The sequence below is a fragment of the Gambusia affinis genome, linkage group LG17 (assembly GCF_019740435.1).
Source record: "Gambusia affinis linkage group LG17, SWU_Gaff_1.0, whole genome shotgun sequence".
NCBI classification, from domain to species: Eukaryota; Metazoa; Chordata; class Actinopteri; order Cyprinodontiformes; family Poeciliidae; genus Gambusia; species Gambusia affinis.
In genome coordinates this window covers 2,710,527-2,723,782 of record NC_057884.1, presented here as the reverse complement: position 1 = coordinate 2,723,782, position 13,256 = coordinate 2,710,527, and the positions used below count along the sequence as shown (strand labels likewise).

The following is a 13,256-nucleotide window of genomic DNA, read 5'->3' as shown; positions in this document are numbered from 1 at the left end:
CTGTGGAGTGTGTGCGTGTGTGTGTGTGTGTGCGTGTGTGTGTGTGTGTGTGTGTGTCATGCTTGCAGTCGACCGTTTCTGCATGCTGGTTTAGAACATGCACTTAACGCTCTCGCTACTTATTTAAGAAACAGAGCGGCTGTATATTTAGCATGTTATGTCGTTTGTGTGGGTGTGTGTGAACTGCCTGTTATGCTTCACAGTTTCTGTCAGAAGTAAGTGCTGTGGGTCTCGTTATCTCCTCCGGTCAAACGAAGCAGCTACATGTTCCTTTATTGTTGTTGTTTTTTTAACTAGGACTTAGTCCCAAATTTTGCTTGATGTTCGTGTTTTAATATCAAAAGGCAAAACCTGTAACCAAAACTTTGCCAGGCCACCCTCGACTGTACAGTCTGCATTTATTCAAAGGTAAAAGTCTCCTAATCCACCTGGCCTTCACAACATACCTGCCCTCTAAACCTCATACTCGACTGCAGTCAGGCCTTGGTTCTTCAGATCCTTTGATTAGGCCACTGCAAACCAAGTGCGCTCAAATTAAGTTGTTAGAATCACTATGGAAACCATTTTCTTGTCCATACCTGGGTAAAAACACTCCATCTGATCTTCCTGGTGTTATTTTGTCTGGAGTGCTCCTCCGCTATCTATATTTACCTTGATTACACTGTGTATATATATACATATATTTTATTTATTTTTTTTGTCCAGTCCACTCCCAGCCAGCAGATGGCACCTGTCTGCATTGTCTCAGAGCACTAATGCCACACTTTGTGTTTCTGCCACAGCCGCAGACAAACAGCACCAGAAACAGCATAGTCACCAGTCCCAAAGGCAACATCCCTTCTGCTGCACTGGTACGCAGCTCTGTGTCCTGTCTGTCTGTCTGTCTGTCCGGACCACATTTACACTGCACAGAGTGCCTGCGTGCGTGTGTGTGTGTGTGTGTGTGTGTGTGTGTGTGCGTATGTGTGTGTGTGTGTGCATGTGTGTGGTTGTGTGAGTGAGTGAAAGAATGTGTATTTTCCGTGTGTTTGCAAAATAATAAAGTTTTGAATCGCAGCTTCAGGTCAGAGGTCAAACACCAAAGAAAATGTCTGTAGAACTCTGAGACAGGATTGCCTTGAGGCAGAAATCAATCAATCTATCTATCTATCTATCTATCTATCTATCTATCTATCTATCTATCTATCTATCTATCTATCTATCTATCTATCTATCTATCTATCTATCTATCTATCTATCTATCTATCTATCTATCTATCTATCTATCTATCTATCTATCTATCTATCTATCTATCTATCTATCTATCTATCTATCTATCTATCTATCTATCTATCTATCTATCTATCTATCTATCTATCTATCTATCTATCTATCTATCTATCTATCTATCTATCTATCTATCTATCTATCTATCTATCTATCTATCTATCTATCTATCTATCTATCTATCTATCTATCTATCTATCTATCTATCTATCTATCTATCTATCTATCTATCTATCTATCTATCTATCTTAGGTTTAACATTTCTGTCTAGATTGAAGATGACTGTATTCCTTTGAATAAACTCAACATGATTCTCTGGAGGTTTCCTGTTGGGTGTCCAACATTTTTTCCGCCTCTTGGGGGCGCCACTGATTCTCTGCAACTTTAATGAAATATTAGTAGGAATGTATGTTTCCTACTAATTCATTTTTAACCTGAGGTGGATAGAAAAAACACGTTCCTTCAAACCTGTGCTCCTGATTCCTTTTTTCAAAACTGAGTGAAGTTTTACCTTTTATCATCATGTCACTCTTGGGGAGAAAAAAACAAAGAGCCTCTCATTCATATTTTAAAGCATCATATCCAAGAGGAGCGTGTTTAAACTAGTGACCAGAGCTGCACTTATGTTTGGATGTTAAAGGGAAAAAAGTTTGGAAACTTTATTGCTTTTTTTTTTTTCTTTGCATAGTCGTAGAAATTCTTGTGTTGCATTCAGTGAACCTAAATCACTAGATGTGTTTCCATTGACCATTTAACTGCACAATTGGACAATTAATAAATAGATAAAAAATGAGTCTTTATTGATAAATAATGATTTTGTGCTAGAATAACTTGTTGTTTTTTTCTTTTTGCTTTTTGAAAAACTTTTGCATCACATGAGTGTCACATGATCAACAGGATGTTTCCACTGGGACAAACCAGATTTTTTCACATGAACAAACTTATTAATTTGTGACTTTTAATTGTGTTTTTAATTTTAAAAAACAAAAACAAAAAAACACCACAATTGCACAATTGTGTCATTTCTGACATCAGTGGAATATTGAGAAAGTTTCTGTGTACATTTGCATTTGAAATGCAGCTACTGAACAGAATGACGCTTTGAATCAAACTCTGGGAAGAATTCGGACCAACAGAGTAAGTTCTGATGGACTCAGTATCCTGACATGTCCCTCGGTGGGTCATTGGTGTGTTTTAAAGGGCTTAACTCATAGCACAACTAAAAACAATCTGCTAGGTAAGAGATGAAACGTAGTGGAATAATGATGACATGACTACATTCATTTTTTTTTGTTTTGTTGTTGCTGTCACTGTTTGTCCCAGATTCTTCCCGTGTTCAGAACTTTCTTCCCGTTTCCATGTGTTGCTCTCGTCTTACTGTCTGCTGACTCTCACTTGGTCATAACTCATTTTCCGTTTCGCCTTCATTTACTCCCGCTTTCTCTTTTTTCCTCCCCCTCCTTCTCTCCATTTTTCCTCCAGGAGCCACAGACTACTGTTATCCATAACCCAGTAGATGGGATCAAGGTACATCCTCTCTTCTCCTCCCTCCATCGCCCTCATTCCTCGTCTTCTCCCCGTCATTTGTCATCCCTCCTCTTTACTCTGTTCCTCTCCCCTGGTGGGCTAAGGAGTGTTTTTCAAAGGGTCTTTTTGTGTTTTATACTTTTTACACTCTGAAGTTTTTGTGATTTTCTTTCTCTGCATGAGGGAGGTGTGTGGGTGTGAACCTGTGGAGCTTTTTTATTCTTTTATTGTTGTCTTATGCTGCCTCACTGCGTTCAGATGAGTGAAGTTCTCTGAGAAATCAGTGTGTGTCAGCAGGAACGCGGCCAGATTAACACCCATTCCACTCAGACTGTGTGCTAAACATGGCTAAGCGTTCTACCTGTGTCTGCGTTTGTTCCCACGGAGACGGGCTCAATCCGCAGAGAGGATTGGGCTGGGTTGCGGCAAGAAATGCAGTGTTGTGTTTTTTTTGTTGTTGTTTGTTTGTTTCTCTTTTGTATTATTGGCATAACCGTTGTGTGAAGATGGAGCTGTAGGCTGAAGTGTAAGTGTGTTGTGTTCAGGTCTGCATGCTGTATCAGGACGAACAGCCAGGTTCGATTTGGTTTCACGGCTCCAGTCATCGACGCGCTCCGTGTTCTTTTTGTTTCAGGAATCGTCCGACAGCAGTAACACCACCATTGAAGATGAGGATGTTAAAGGTAGGCCCCGACAGCACAACTACACCCAGCTGGGTCGCTTGAATTAAAAACCTTCTGAATATTGGAGTCCCTCGGAAGAGTTTTGGAAGTAATTTTCCAAATTTATCCCGTTACGACCACCAACTGCTGTATTTTATTAGGATTTTATATAACAGACCATTTAAGCATTATTGTGAAGTGGAACAAAATGATAGTTTCTAAAAATGTTGACTAGTAAAAATTTGAAAATAGGGGTGTGCATTTGCTTTTGTTCCCTTTTAAAGGGATGGTGTTATGTAAAATGGACTTTTTTGAGCTTCACATCTTGTTATAATATTCCATCATCAAAAACATACCTACAGTGTTGCCTTGATTCTTTCATGCACGTTTGAGAAATTGTTGAAAATCCCATGGCGACATTTCAGCTGTACAAAATGCCTGGAGGGACCTAGCTCCGCCTTCGAGGACAAAAACCCCACCTCCAATCTGCAGTTTCCAAGTTCCACCTCCCCCACCACTCTGGCACACGACACTGAAAAGTAGCTCCTATAATAAACTCATCAAATGCACACTTCCACTAGGTGCTCGCTAATTGCTGCTGACTAGTCTGAAGGAGCTGAACGGGGGAGTCGGAAATTGCAACTCCAAGTAGCAATTAGTCCTCCAAGGTGGCATTTGGTCCCACCAAGCATTTTTCATAGCTGAATGGTTGCCATGCAAGGATTTCTCAGTCATGCTTGACAGAGTCAACACTCCAGATATGTTTTTGATGAGGAGAAAACATTTATCTTCTAATTTCAGATAATGTTGTCTCTTAATGTTTTTCATTGGTCTTCAATGAAAAATAAGGGGAAAAATGGAAAACCTGTTAACCACAAAAAGAGATGATATGGCAGAAATTGCTTAGCTTTGTCTTCAGGTCAAAATTGAAATGAAAGTCTTGATTCGAACTCAGACAGCAGGAGAATTACGGACCTAAATACTGACTGGAAGCAACGGGGGGGGGGGGGGGCAACATAGAACCACTTAGAAAACTTGCAATTTTCCTGACCTGATTTAAGGGGATTGTGAAGATAAGGAAGGTTGATGGATAGAAATTTGTACAAAGGAACAATATCTACAACCTAAAACACCAAGCACCTTCACAGCACTGTGATGCAGGTCAAAGCATAGATCGAATGGAAACTCATCAGTTCTTATTTTATTGCTTCAGTGAGACATCACCTGCAACACTTCAGCAAATCAAAACATATCTTGTAAAATGTTAGATTTGGTAAAGTTGGTAAAGAAAAAAAAAGCCACAGAACATGAACATGTTATCACTAGCTGCTTATGTAAGCTGCCCAAAGTCCCGATCACGACCTCATATGTTTTAAATACGTGAACGTCTATTGGTTCGGCCGTCCAAGCTTTGGATTATGGGACAGAATTATCTCCTTTCTGTCATAAAGGACAGTCCAGTGCTGCCGATGGCAAAAGCAGATTAACAAACCGAGAGAGCTTGATCGAGCTCTTCTCATGACGGATTCTCTCAAAAATAAATAAGACAAAAGTTAGTTCACAAACTGAAAGGCACTCAGCTGTGCTGGCCTGGTCTTTGGGCAGATCAGCAGCCAGAAATAAACTCCTGAACAGCATCATTTCTCTGCACTCAGTATTTGGTTGGGGCTTCTTTGGTGTCTCTCATCTTCCTCTTGACAACAACACATAGTTTCTCTATGGGGTTAAAGGTCAGGGGAGTTTGCTGGCTGATCAGGAACAGGAACGCCATCGTCGCTGGAGCAGCTTTTAGGATCTTTGGCAGCGTGGGCAGGAAAATCCAATCAGCTTTTCCGTTCAGCTCATCAGCAGAATGTCCTGGGAGACGTCTGCACTGACTGGACTTGAGAAAAGCCAGGGGGCCAGAACCAGCAGACGACATGGCGACCCAAATCATCACTGACTGAACTGGACTTCAACCAATGTGGATTCTGTTCCTCTTCCTCCAGACGCTGAGACCTTTATTTCCACAAAGAAATGCACATTTTTAATTTCATCTAAGAACAGAACTCTGAACCACTGAGCAACAGTCCAGTTCGCATCAAACGGGTCACATGATCAACAACCCGGTGTTACCACTGCTGAAAAAGATGAGGAAGACGACAGGAAGTAGTTGGAGGATGATGGTGCTGCTTGATTTTTAAAGACTCGTCTCGTGGGCGATCTTATTCACTTGTCATTTTAATCACATTTCTAGTTTAATGGAAACACAGCGATTGCAAAATAGTTTATCTTGTTGCTTTTTTCCTCATCAGGCAAATTACAAAATCATTTTGCCCAACATTTGTAATGAAAACGCAGCTAATGGTGAGTCAATTTGCAACACAGGTGATTAATTGCAACAGGCTCCGCCCTGAATGAGGTCATCAGTGACAGCAGGAAAATTATTTACCTGATAACCCAACACTTAGTTCACTTATATATATATATATATATATATATATATATATATATATATATATATATATATATATATATATATAATAATGAAATAACATTTCTATATATTCCTTTTCCATTTTCTATCTTTACAAATCTTTTAGTATTTTCTTTTTTACTTTCCCAAAAATAAATGAAACTGTGCATCTCCAACCTTTAATACTTTACGTAGCTAAAGAGAAATTTTTCTGCACTTTATTGAAGTGCTGCCAAATGTCTCGGTGTATAAATTTATAATGAAACAAGGACAAAAGAATCCAGCAGTGGAAATTTCGTGGGACAGGACTTTGTTGTAATTAAAACTGAAATGTTGCTTCAAGCACATTAAAGAGGGATGCAGTCTGACGTCTCTGTTTCACTGACTTTTCATTATGTGACATGCAGCTATGTGACAGGAGAGCATGTAGACGAAGCACAGAGGTGCTTTCATGATAGAAAATGGTACAAAAAGTAGAGAGAGAGAGAAAGAGAGAGCAAATGAGAGAGAGAGAGAGAGAGGAAACTAGACAATCCGAGTGAGTTAAGCCCTTCACTTAGTGTGGGGAGGAAGCGGTGGGAGGAGGACAGGGTAAATCTCGTCCAAAGGCCGGGGACAAGAATAGCAGCATGAGCTCCAGCAGCCTCATGTGTCCCACAGAGATATGATGGAGGATGAATGGAGGTAGAGGGACGACCAAGTGCCAAGACACACAATGGGTGGTACGTACGCTGTACGGTGTGTGAGTGTGTGTATAAAGTTCTAGGAGGAGATGGAATCAGAAGCTGGAACTCTACCAAACCGATCAGCTCTGATGTGACTCGCCTCAGCCTCTGATGGTCCTCAGAGCCTTTTGCTCCGGCTTAACCGTTGGGTTTATTTATCCTTTTTTTTTTTTTTTTTTAGAGGATGACTGTCACATCCTTCTCTCTCCTTCCTCTCCGCAGCTCGCAAACAGGAGATCATAAAGATCACGGAGCAGCTTATCGAAGCCGTCAACAACGGGGACTTCGAGGCCTACGCGTGAGTCTGTACCCCCCCCCCCCCCCCCGCCCTGCCCCCCCTTCCTCATCCTTCACTGCTTTTAAAACTTCAGGCCAGCAGCAGGAAAGTGCATCCTGTAAAGTGAACATTTAAGCTCTCCATCAGCCACGAAGAACCATTAATCTGATTGACATGCAAAATGTGTTGTATTAAAAGATTAAAGAGTAATTATATTCATTGTTTCATCCACATCCAACCCCCCTCCCCCCTCCCCCTGCTTACTGTATAATTAAGAATAATGCCAAGCAGATTGAGGGAGAGGGACGGGAAGGTTTAGTATGTCCTCAGCGATGGAAGCGCAGTTCCACTAAGATGGGAGATAACATATGAAAAATTAATGTGATGAAAAAAGAAATCAATAGTACAAAAGAACCTGACGTGGTACACTAATGACAAACACGTTGTAAAATGTAACAGTGTTTGTTTGAAAAAGATGAGTGGATGCAACCTGACCTTTCTCAACATTTTGGTAACACTCAAGTAAAAGTGACCACTTGGACTTTTTTGGTGAACATTGCAAAGAATTTCTAAGTGTAAAAACATGCCTAGCTTTTTCTGAGTAAATTTTGCTCAGTATTATTTTCACTGTGAGCTCAAACTTCTTTTTTTTCGTGCCAGAAGTTTATTTCTGACAGGAAAAGAGACAGACAAATTTTAAAAGACAATAAAGCAATGTGAAAGTAGTATTGGTTTTAAAAATGTATCTGTTTCATTCATGTTTTGTTAAAACAAACGTTTTTTAGACCATTCTCAATATGGCATTTTGCCAGCTGACCAGCTTTCTGTATGTTTCCGCTGGCATTTTGAGGTTTTGTCCTTAGTGAGGAGCTCCAAGTCTTTCAGTTTGGAAGGGCTCTTTGCCATCACCCTAATCCCACCAACTCCCTCCACAGGCTTTCTGTTACAGTCCAGGTGGAATTCCAACTCTTTATATATCTTTAACTTATATGTTTCCATCAAAGTACCTTGAAAAGCCTTCCCCACCTTTTACCTTTTTCAAGTCTTTTTCTAAAGAATCTTCAAGGAGGGAGACGGGGTTATTGTGGAGTACACAGAAGCAAGTTGAAGTCAAAATTAAAGACAGCAAGGAGAAGTACAGGAAGAAGCCAGAGTGCAAGCTTCAGAGGATCAATATCAGAGAGGTGTTGTTGGGGATGAAGAAGACCCCAGGCTGAAAACAAAAGGAGGATCAGATAGATGGATGTCTGGACAGACCTGATGAACTGAACACATGCTTCAACAGGAACAAGCTCATCATCCTCCTCTCCTGCCCCGAGCCACACAGATATCCCACCCTCCTCTGACCCACAGCTTTCTTCTTAAACCTCAGTTTGAGATGTTTCATCTTCTACTTCAGTCAGGGATCTTCTGCTTCCTCAAGTTTGTCTTCAGTCACATCAAGAGATGCTCCCTTTGCCTCTTCCTCCCACTTTTCTGTATCTAGAAGTCAGGTGAAGAGACTGAACAGGAACGAGGCTGCAGGTCCGGATGGTGTCGGCCTCAGAGTCCTGAAATCCTGAAACTGCAGAGCAGCTCTGTGGGATTCTGCAACATCTCTTCAACAATAGCTTGACTTAAGAGAAGGTTGTTGTGGAAGACATCCTAGCTGGTTCTGGCACTGAAGAAAACTTACCCATCAGTCATCGGCGACTACAGATCTGTTGTCCTGAGATCCCACATCATAATCGTCCTGGAGAGACTCCTACTGGCCAACCTGGAAATGCAGAAGACGCCATCATACACCGGTTTCACCAAACCCACTGTAATCTGGACAAAGTATTCTACACTGTGAGGATCATGTTTTTTGATTTCATTTGAAGAACAATTCAGGCTGAATTATGCATTTAACACAATTTATCCTGATTTGTTTTGTTTTTGAAACTCCGGAAAACACAGGCGGAGACCTAATCACCTGGATCAATGACCAACTGAGGAGGAACAGCTCCCCTTATCTGAACATGAGTGGTGTTATTGGACTTCTGTGTCAGCCATGGATTGCCAACAGCAAACATCATGTAGAAGCATAAGTGTGTCCATATGTGCTCTTGGCACCAAGATGATTTAGGGTTCAGTTCAACGATTGACAGTGTGGTTGTTTCATTTGATCGGCACACACATTTCTTGGATACTCGGGTGATGAGATGGGATGAACTGTCAACTGATCACCACCTGATCACAACCTCCTCCAGAGAGTTGACTCAGCTGGAGGAGGATGAATCAGACATATTGTGAGAATCTGTTGGGAATATCTTTTGGAGTTTCCTGTCAGAAGGAGCTTTGTCTCCCACCTCCAGCAGCTCGTCCAGCACATCCTGGTGATGGGTGGGAATATTGAGTCTACCTGGGTCATGTTCCATGCCTCCATGGTTGAGGCAACTGACCAGAACTATGCCTGTAATGTGGTTGGTGCCTGTAGTGGCGACAACCTTGAAGTCACTGGTTGACACTTGCAAAGTTGAAATTGGAGTCATATTGGGCCTGTTTGGCCTGTGGGACCTCTGAAGCACCAGATAGGTACAGGATTTTAGAGCGGAATGCAGGTTGAGTGGCCACCAAGGCGAAAGCTCAGGCATGGAAGACGTTTTGTGCAATCATGGAGATAGACTTCCATATGGCTTTAAGGAGATTCTGATCCACCATTTGGCCTCTCAGGAGGGGGGAAGCGGTGCACCACCAACCACATCTATGGTGAGGATGCTGCACAGATAACATCGACTTGGGATGTTATGGGTCAGTGGGCAGACATTTAGAAGACCTCCTCAATCCTGCCACTGAGGAAACGGAGTCTTGGGACACTTGGTGGCAATGTCACTCTAATCTCTGGTGCTAAAGTAAGAGAGGTGGTTATAAACCTCTTTGGTATAAAGTCTGAGCTTGATGTTATTTCCAGTTGTTGATTAAGATTTTAACAAATATAGTAGACTTTTGGAAGATGATTAATTGTTTATATTCCTTGCCTGTTCTTTTTGTTTGTTTGGGTTTTTTTTGCAGGAAGATCTGCGACCCTGGTCTTACCTCCTTTGAGCCTGAGGGACTGGGAAATCTGGTAGAGGGCATGGACTTCCACAGATTTTACTTTGACAATCGTAAGATGACAGCTTAACGTTTTATCTCTTTCTTTCTGAACATCTACATCCTGACGCTGTGTTCCATCCTTTCTTTAGTCCTTTCCAAAAACAGCAAGCCCATCCACACCACCATCCTCAACCCTCACGTACACATGATCGGAGAGGACGCGGCCTGCATCGCCTACATCCGCCTGACGCAGTTTGTAGATGGCCAGGGCCGTCCCCGCTCCAGCCAATCAGAGGAGACCAGAGTATGGCACCGCCGAGACAGCCGGTGGCAAAACGTCCACTTCCACTGCTCGGGAGCCCCTGCTGCACCCCTTCAGGGATGAGGTACGGACAAACAGAAAGCTCACATGCGGAACGGGTTGAACATCGACAAGTAGAGGCCACACGGCTCAGTTCAAATGCCAGATTTAGCACAGGCGTAATAAAAATAAAAAAAACCCTCATATTTTCCAATAAGAAGGTTTTGTGGCAGGATGAGGTGTTTTTATTGGGCATATCGAAAAAGATGTATTTTGCAAAACTGTAATGGAATCGCTTTTTTCACGTGTTATATGATCAACAACTTCTTTGTTACTACTGATGAAAGCAACAAAGAAGGCGACAGGAAGTAATACTAGCATGATGGTTTGTTTTTGTTTTTTCTGCAGCTGCCTCCACCAGAGCTCTCACGGAATCACACAGTTCATAAAAAATTGTGTCATTTTAACATGTTGAATCCATAACTCTGCTGTCAAATCACCGACTACAATTTCCCCAAAACGCTGTTTAAGAAGCCACTAGCAAGTAGGCGGGGCTTGTTTCCCCAACGCTTGAATAAGACACTGACGTCTCCTTTGATTGGCTGACAGAAGATGAGCGCTAGCGTCGGGATTAGGATTATATCTCATGAAACTATTAGCGTCTCACTGCTATGATTATTAACGACTTATCGCGTGAACAAGCGTATTCACCTGAGTTTAATTTCATTTCTTATTTAATGGAAACGCCGCAGTTGTGTTATTTCAACGTTGGCAGAATATCAACAAAGATTTGTGCACATTTGTAATGGAAACACAGCTCGTAGTCAAGCTGAACGTAAATTCCTGTCTATAGCCGTCTCTTAATTAGTTGTTTCCTTCTCTTCTTCCCTCCCAGCAGGCCGGAGGAGACGTGAAGCCGAAAGAACCGAGCCGACGATCCGAGAGAAGGCTTCTGCTCTGAGAGAGACGTGCAGGTGGATGGAAGGGTGGGGGGAGGAGGTTGAGGCTTTCCGGAACGGGGGTCGTTCCCCTGGCACTCTGCGCACCCACCTAGCGCTTCTCTCTCCACGACCACAGCAGACCCAACCCGACCTACACCTACAGCAGGGGGCGCAATATCAGCCCTGAGCAGGAAGCGCTGCCTGCCTGCGCCCAGTCTTCAGCTGGCCTGCATGCGGCCAAAACACCCAGACTGGACTTTTTCTCTCTCCTGCTCCCCGTCGATGCTTTCTCCTTCTCCGCTATTATGCAGTTATGGATCTTGATGTTATTATGGCTGCCGTCTCTTGTTGTGCTCTTTCCACTGTACAGTATATTTATTACCCATTTTAACCGCTTTCTTTCTTCATTTTTATGACAAGCATGACTACCTACCTGTGCTCTTAATATTATCGTGGCTGTTTTATTTCATTTTTTTTCTCTGTACGATTAAAGCTGCCTGTGAAGCGAACAAACAGAGCTGACGTCTCTCGCAGAGAGAGACATGTGGGTGTATTTAACTATGTGTTTTGTTACTACTTTGTTGTTTTTAATCCTCTTTCTCTGGAGTGTTGTTGTTTACCCCGAAATGACCCCTCTGTGGATCCTCCCGGACCTTTCTGGACCCCTCTGGACCCCTCCGAGCTGCTCTGTGAGACAGTGGAACCCCATGCAGCATGCTACAGTATTCCCTGTTCTTGAAGATTTCCTCCATGTTTGACCTGCTGGACGGCAAGAAGCGGTTGAGATTTACACCCTCCCATTGCACATGTACTGTATATTTCCAGGTTCTCTTGTGCCGGTGTTTACTTGCATGATATTTCCAAGTTAATGCACCACTAAAATTGGATGTTTCTGTGCATTTGGTTGAATTTTGTCTTCTATGGACTGATACTGCTGGTGAGCTTTAATCTGTTTCCTGGGCTGTGTAAAGTGCAGGTCCTGTTCTAAGTTCAGCGTAGAAAAAAAAATGGATGTAAACTTTTTTTCACTATTTACTCGCTCCTGAACAGAGTAAGAATGGCTCTTTACTGTTTATTAAACAAAAATAATAATAAAAATCCTCTCCTGGTTGAGTATTTTTGGTGTTTTAGATTCAAAGCTAATGTGACTGGAAAAAAAACGTTTTAAAGCCAATCATGATGGATCGATTATTGAATTAATAGCCAAATAATTTAGTAATTGATCAATTAAGTGGAATTTATAGACAAACCAAAACCCATTTGCTGAATAAATCTATAATCAGAACAGTAATTAAGCTAAAAATGTACAAAAATATCCACATTTTGTATTAATCAGCAGATTAAGTAAAAACAGCTGAACTTTTCAGACGTATCTTTTTAGCTGCAGATGCATCTTTTGCCACACATGATCCACCGTTCACTGAAGGAATTAAAATGTTTGCTTATTTAAAAAAAAATAAAAAATTGAATTATTTGTTTATTTGTATTTTCAAATGAATTTCCACTATTGGAAAAAAAGCATAAGTGGTTAAATAAAACATCAGCAATCCGATTAATCGACTGATCGTTGGAATAATCAATAGAATAATCGATTACTGAAATAATAGTTAGCTGGAGCCCTTATAATGATGTTGTCCTAAAATAAATTGTTGTTTTTTACAAAGCTGCATTTTAAAACTTTTTAGATTTTTCTTTCTGTATGTTACATGCAGCGCATTGAATGTCTGCTCCCTAGAACTTTGTCACATGTTGCTTTGTGATTCTGTAAACTCTAATGAGAAATATAACACTACATATAAAACTCATTCACCCAAATCCTGTCCTACATTCCAGGGATTAACATGTAATCCCAACTGACTGGTTCTTTTTCAGTAATGATTCCATAAAGATTTCATAAAAAATTTCGTAAGGATGAGATCAAACGAGGACAGATGATGAAGCCCCGCCCACCTGGGACCCAAGAAGCTGCTAAACATGGCGGAGCAAGTGAAGTGGTAACGAATGGATTGATCAGCTTTTTAAGCACTGAGATTTTTGGGGGAAT

General features: G+C 41.6%; 1 protein-coding gene across 7 annotated transcripts in view; it reads left to right on the top strand.

Moving 5' to 3' along the window:
- LOC122819288 (calcium/calmodulin-dependent protein kinase type II subunit beta) overlaps positions 1-12,643 on the top strand; it is a 46,456-nt gene extending 33,813 nt beyond the window's left edge. Inside the window, exons 15-21 of one of the 7 annotated variants that reach the window (XM_044095904.1) lie at positions 783-851; positions 2,750-2,794; positions 3,429-3,477; positions 6,859-6,934; positions 9,947-10,041; positions 10,120-10,356; positions 11,167-12,643. In XM_044095904.1, coding sequence (XP_043951839.1) covers positions 783-851; positions 2,750-2,794; positions 3,429-3,477; positions 6,859-6,934; positions 9,947-10,041; positions 10,120-10,355 — 570 coding nt within the window. In that variant the 3' untranslated portion in view covers position 10,356; positions 11,167-12,643. The remainder of the gene's footprint in view (positions 1-782; positions 852-2,749; positions 2,795-3,428; positions 3,478-6,858; positions 6,935-9,946; positions 10,042-10,119; positions 10,357-11,166) is intronic. The other 6 variants (XM_044095902.1, XM_044095901.1, XM_044095906.1 and 3 more) reach the window with 6 other exon arrangements.
- Positions 12,644-13,256: the final 613 nt, after the last annotated feature.